The sequence below is a fragment of the Petaurus breviceps genome, unplaced genomic scaffold (assembly GCF_028583685.1).
Source record: "Petaurus breviceps papuanus isolate PSGF00001 unplaced genomic scaffold, PetGlider_PUasm1.0 138, whole genome shotgun sequence".
In the NCBI taxonomy this organism is placed as follows: Eukaryota; Metazoa; Chordata; class Mammalia; order Diprotodontia; family Petauridae; genus Petaurus; species Petaurus breviceps.
The window spans coordinates 2123870-2130358 of record NW_027185694.1 but is presented as its reverse complement, the minus strand read 5'-3'; the positions used below and the strand labels follow the sequence as shown (position 1 = coordinate 2130358).

Genomic DNA, 6489 nt, shown 5'->3' with positions numbered 1-6489 from the left:
GTGAGAATAAGCTTGACCCATTCCCTTTTGCCTTCCTGTTCTTCCCCTCCATTGTAACCCTTTACCCTTGCCTCTTCTTTATGAGATAGTTTACCCCATTCTGTCTCTCTCCATCTCTTCTCATTATATTCCTCTCACCTCTTAATTTCCCCTTTTAAGTATCACTCCTTCCTATTGAATTGGTCCTGTGCCCTCTATCTATGTATACCTGTAAACATATATACACACATTCACACATGTATTCATACTCCTGTATTCCCTCCAATATAGACATATATATATATATATATGTTTCTATTCCCTTCAACTATTTTCATACTGAGAAAAGTTTCACCAGTTACAATTATCATTTTTCCATGTAGGAATGTTAATAGTTCAACTTTGATCAGTGGCTTGTGACTTCTTTTCTCTTGTTTACCTTCTCATGCTTCTCTTGCTTCTTGTATCTGGATGTCAACTTTTCTATTCAACTCTGGTTTTTTCATCAAGAATGCTTGAAAGTGGCAGTTGCCACTTTCTCTTCCTTTATCTCCTGTCCCCTATGGCCTCGAAGAATCAAGACCCCGCTGCAGTTAGAGCCCCCGCCACCTCACATAAGGGGGCCGAGCCTGGGGCAGCCATGGCCCTCGGGTCCGTGGGCAAGAGGTTACAGCAGGAATTGATGACCCTGATGATGTCTGGAGACAAAGGAATTTCTGCCTTCCCAGAGTCAGACAATCTCTTCAAGTGGGTAGGGACCATCCTTGGGGCAGCTGGGACTGTATATGAAGACCTAAAGTACAAGCTCTCCCTGGAATTTCCCAGCGGCTACCCCTATAATGCTCCCACTGTGAAATTTGTCACACCTTGTTACCATCCTAATGTGGACACCCAAGAGAATATCTGTTTGAACATCCTCAAGGACAAGTGGTAAGCTCTGTATGATGTCAGGACCATCCTGCTATCAGAGTCTGCTGGGAGAACCCAACATTGACAGCCCATTGAACACACATGCTGCTGAACTTTGGACAAATCCCACAGCCTTTAAAAAGTACCTGCTGGAAACTTACTTGAAGCAGGTGACTAGCCAAGAGCCCTGACCCTGGCTGCCCAGACTACCTTCCTTCATCTTGTGTGTATGTGTATGTGTGTGGGTATCTATCTTTTCCCATTCCTTATAACCTGTCTTCTTCTGTAAAGGACTGTATCATACTGTTTTCCTTCTTTTTTTTTTTCTTAAGCTCTAATCCAGCCCTCAACATTAATGTATAAATAAAGTTTTGTTTAAAAAAAAAAAGAATGCTTGAAAGTCCTCTATTCCACTGAATGACCATATTTTCCCCTGAAACATGATACTCAGTTTTGCTGGGTAGGTGATTCTTGGTTTTAATCCCAGCTCCTCTGCCCTCCAGAATATCCTATATCAGGCCCTTCAATCCCTCAGTGTAGAAGCTGCCAGATCCTGGGTTATTCTGATTGTGTTTCCACAATATTCAAATTGTTTCTTCCTGGCTGCTTGTAATATTCTCTCCTTGATCTAGGAATTCCAGAACCTGGCTATAATATTCCTAGGATTTTTCTTTTTGGGACCTTTTTTCAGGAGGTGATCAGTGGATTCTTTCAACCTCTATTTTGCCTTCTGGTTCTAAAGCATCAAGGCAATTTTCCTTGAGAATTTCTTGAAGGATGATTTCTAGGTTCTTTCCCTGATTATGGCTTTCAGGTAGTCCAATAATTTTTAAATCATCTCTCCTGTATCTATTTTCCAGGTCAGTGGCTTTCCCAGTGAGATATTTCACATTGCCTTCTATTCTTTCATTTGTTTGGATCTGTTTAACATGATCTTGATTTCTCTTAAAGTCACTAGCTTCCCTTTGCTCCAATCTAAATCCAAGGGAATGATTCTCCTCATTGAGCTTTTGAGACTCTTTTTCCATCTGGCAAATTTGGCTTTTTAAGGCATTCTTCTCCTCATTGCCTTTTTGAGCCTCTTTTGCCAGTTGAGTCAGTTTGTTTTTTAAGGTGTTATTTTCTTCAGTCAGGCTGTTGATTCTCATTTCATAATTTTCTTGCATCATTCTCATTTCTCTTCCCAATTTTTCCTCCACTTCTCTTATCTGCTTCTTAAGGTCCTCTATGGCCTGTAATCAGCTCATATTTTCCTTTGAAGCTTTTGATGTAGGAGTTCTGACTTCACTGTCTTCCTCCTGTTCCATGCTTTGCTCCTTTTTGTCCCCAAAATAGGAGTCTAATGTTGGAGTCTTCTGTTTGTTTTGCTTCCTTTGTCTGGTCAGGTCTCCCCTCCGTCACTTGACCCCTGGGCTTTTTGCCACAGTAGGACTCTGCCACCAGACAGGGGAGTTTTCATCCCAAATACTGGGTTTTCTCAGCTGCCAGAGGTATTAGTTGTGTGCCCTCTTTGAAGCCTCCTTGGGCTCTGGCAAGCTGATCACACACCCCAGGACCTCCACTCTAGACTGTAATCCAGATCCAAGCCGGTTAAAGCAAGAGGGATTACCCCTCAGATTGGTCGCTTGGTCGCCCTACACTCTGCAGGCCGTTAGCTAAAGCTGCCACATGGAGCTGGTTGTGCTGGGCATCTCAGTGGCTTCTCACCCCAGGGGGCAAAAGCCATGCACTCCCAACTACTGGTCCCAAAGTCCACACTGCACTGACCTCTCACTTTTTCCTTTGCATCTGTGTGTTGATGAATCTGGAAACAGCCACAGCTGCTGGTGATATGGAGTCCCTCCAGCCTGGGTGGCTGGTCAGGCCCTCCCTGGGCTAAAACCTCCTGCTCATGGGGGCCTGGGCTCAGCTTCCAGAGCGCTGCGCTGGCCACTTGCTGCCGGCTTTCCAGCCTGTCCTCGGGGGGAGGTTAGCTTCTCTGTGTCATTTTGTGGGTTCTGCAGCAACAGAGTTTGTTTAGAGTCCCCTTTTACGTGGATTGGAGAAGGTGGAAGCCGGAGCTGCAGGGAGGTCCTGTTTCTACTCCGCCATCTTGACTCCGCCTCCCCCTACTCATTTTATTCTTACAACAACCCTAGGAGGTAGGTTCTATTATTATTATTCCCATTTTATACATGAATAAAATGAGGATAAGTGGCTTGCACATAGTTACAGCTAATGAGTATTTGAGGCAGAGAGAACACTCCTGCTCCTCTACAAATGCCTAGATAGAGTTGAGGTCTGCTAAATTTGGCCTCTGAGTGGTGTCGTGAGGGCAGAAGCTAGTGTGCTGACAGAGACTTTAGCAGCATCAGGAAAACTGTTGAGTGAGATCCGGAGTCCAAGCAGATAGTACCACCTGCTGAGGCATAGAGGTTGGTAGGGAAAGAGGATGCAAAGTGAGGTCATTAGCTATTAGCATTCTCCACTGTTAATTCATAAGGCTATTATCTGATTAGGCTGCTTGGTTTTTTGACTTGTGAAGACAGACATAATTGTTCTACCAACGGAACATAATTTCTCTTTTGTTTTGGGGGTTGAGTTTTGAAAGTTAGTAGGTATTGGAGGAAATATCTAGTTTTGGTTTGGAAGTTTCTACATAATCTCTCAGTGACTTAGCAATTACAGCCTTTAGATCTTCAGTACCTCAGGATGTAGTTTATCCTGACCTGGTGGTTGAATTATCGTTAATTAATTAAGCAATTAGCTTATCATTGCTATTAATTCCTTATTAGCCCTTTTTCTCTTTCTTTTTCTAGTACAAAGATCATTCTTCCTGTCAAAGAAAACAAAAACAAAACAAGAGTTGATACGCTCTACTTCTCTTTGTCATTTTTAATTGCTATCTCATCTCTCCCAAGAAGGGCCCAATTTTTTTCCTTCTCTTTTCCCTAATATAGCTTTTAAAAACTCTTTTTGTTTTCCTTAGCTTTTCTTGACATGGTTAGCTTATTAACCTACCTACTGACTTACTAAATGAATGAATGACTTTGCATTAAGTGCCTAAAATGTGCCAAGGACTATGCATAATCCTTGCTCTCAAGGAGCTTCCATTCTATCTTGAATAGAACACATGTAAGGGAATGGTAGCAAGGGGAGTTTTAGTCTGATGAGTGACAGTATTGATAAGAGGAATCACAGGGCAGTTGATTGCCATGTCCTTTTCAGAAGCAAGGGTAATATTGATTTGATTACTCTGTCTTGGGCAAGAGGTGGAAGAAGAAGGAACAGACAGGAGGGAGAGAGTGGTAGCTTTATGTACAAGATATTTGGAGTAGGTGGATGGTCTGAAGTCAGATATTGGCCTTGGAGAAGGTTTTCACTCACTAGCAATCAAGTTCAACCCCAGGTCCAAGCTGAGTATATTAATTCATCCTGGGAGCAAAACATAGTTCATTATGAGCTTTACCACTATTATAGTGCCACACTTTAATATTCATTCTAATTACCTGCCCATATTTCCATCTTCTTGGTATGTCTTTTAAAATCAAAATTGGTAGATGAATTGCTTGTGCATCCCTTCGGATAAGTCCTGATTTTCCTTCTCATTGGAATTGTTTCTTTTTGAGACTTGAAAATTTCATTCTTGAGAATTTCTCATCCCTTCTGAATCAACTTTCCCTATAGAATTTTAATTCATGACATCTTATTGTAAGGACAGTTACTCAACCCCCACATCATTTAAAGTAAGTGCTAAGATGCCCAATCAATAATAGACTTTAGACTAAGTGAAAAAATCCTTTGAACTTTAGAATGTGTTCCAATAGTCTGAGAAAACTTGGCCATTGTAATGGAAATGTAAATTTAAAGATCTTCCCTGCCCCTAGGCCCTTTCATAGGCTTAAGAGACTCTGAGAACCTTCCTTGATTTGAAAATATACTGTGCCCCCTAAAAAGCTAAATGTGGTCACATGGAGCCTGTGGAAGGAGGCTTGGTTTTCAGGAATGCCCACATCTTGATGCTGTGTGATTGGGCAGTGGTTCAAGAGGGTGGTGACATTCTTTGACCCAGGAGAAGGCTATATAATCCATGATGTGAGGCTTTGCTTTGGGGCTCATTTTGAGAAGTGGTGTATGATTTGACCAGATGAGACTCTGGGCAGCCGTTGAGAGCCCCCTGCTTTGAAAACCCAGGTGTTGATGCTTCCCTTTCTGGTAACTGTGATTTAGTATGGTTGGACAGTTTGGAATCCTGTCTGCTTGATCTGTTTCTCTGTCTTGTAACTTCTGTCTGTATACTCTGAAGTTCGGAGTGCTGACCTTTTTCCCCTGAACTAGGTAAACTATATATGTTTGATTTATTAAAGTAAGCTTGTTAACCCATTTTGAGTTACTTTCCTTTTGAAAAGCAGGTCTAAGAACCTGTGTTGGCAGTCACCCTGGGGATGCTGGGGTGCTTGCTGTTACAGCCATGCAGCAGGGGTAGTCTTTAAATTATCAAACTAGGGAGATACAGAATCCACAAAATGACAGAGAAGCTAGGCTTCCACTGTCCTCCCACTGAGGACAGCCTGGCAGGCCAGCAGCAAGAGGCAAGCACAGCACTCTGGGAGCTGAGTCTAGCCCCATTCGAGCCAGAGGTCTTAGCTCCAGGGTGGGTCTGACCAACCACCAGCTGGAGGGACTTCAGACCATCAGCATCTGTGGCCATTTCCAGAATTATCAACACATAGATGCTAAGGACAAAATGAGAGGTCAGTGCAGTGTGGACTTTGGGATCCAGTAGTTGGGAGGGCGGTGGGTTTTTGCCCCCGGGCGAGAAGCAGCTGAGGCGCCAAGGCCCTGCAGCCGAAGCCACATGTGGCTGTTTCAGCTCCTGGCCTGCAGAGTGTAGGGGGACCAAGCACCAGTCTGAGGGGTAATCTTTAACCTGCTTGGATCTGGATTGCAGTGTAGGGTGGAGGTCCTGGGGCGTGTGTCCAGCTTGCCAGAGCCTGTGGAGGCTTCAGAGAGGGCACCCAACTAATACCTTCGGCAAATGAGAAAACCCCAGAAATTTGGGATAAAGCTCCCCTGCCTGGTGGCAGAGTCCTACTGTGGCAAAAAGCCCAAAAGTCAAGTAATTGAGTGGCAACATGAGCAGGCAAAGGAAGCAAAACAAACAGAGCAACCCAACTTTACACTCCTATTTTGGGGACAAAAAGGATCAAAGCATGGAACAGGAGGAAGACAGTGAGGTCAGAACTCCTGCACCAAAAGCTTCCAAGAAAAATACGCGCTGGTTACAGGCCATAGAGGATCTTAAGGAGGATTTTGAGGGGCAGCCAGGTAGCACAGCAAGTAAGAGCACCGGCTCCAGTGTCGGGATGACATGTGGATCGAATCCGAGCTCAGACACTTATTACCCACCCAGAAACACCTGGCCATGTAACCTTGAGCAAGTTACTTAACCCCAATTGCTTAGGGGCAGCCAGGTGGCTCAGCAAGTAAGAGCACTGGCTCCAGTGTTGGGATGACCTGGGGATCAAATCTGGGCTCAGATACTTAGCACCACACACAGAAATAGCCTTGAGCAAGTTACTTAACCCCATTGCTTTAAAAAAAAGGATTTTGAAAAGCAAA

The 6489-nt window shown here is 43.9% G+C and overlaps 1 protein-coding gene across 1 annotated transcript; it reads left to right on the top strand.

The window, feature by feature from the left end:
• The first annotated feature begins 540 nt into the window (after window positions 1-540).
• Window positions 541-1248, top strand: LOC138143192 (ubiquitin-conjugating enzyme E2 C-like). The gene is made up of 2 exons (XM_069064428.1): window positions 541-777; window positions 902-1248. Exons 1-2 carry the CDS (start codon window positions 542-544, stop codon window positions 1077-1079), a joined length of 414 nt encoding a protein of 137 aa, XP_068920529.1. The 5' UTR covers window position 541; the 3' UTR covers window positions 1080-1248.
• The last annotated feature ends 5241 nt before the right edge of the window (window positions 1249-6489 follow it).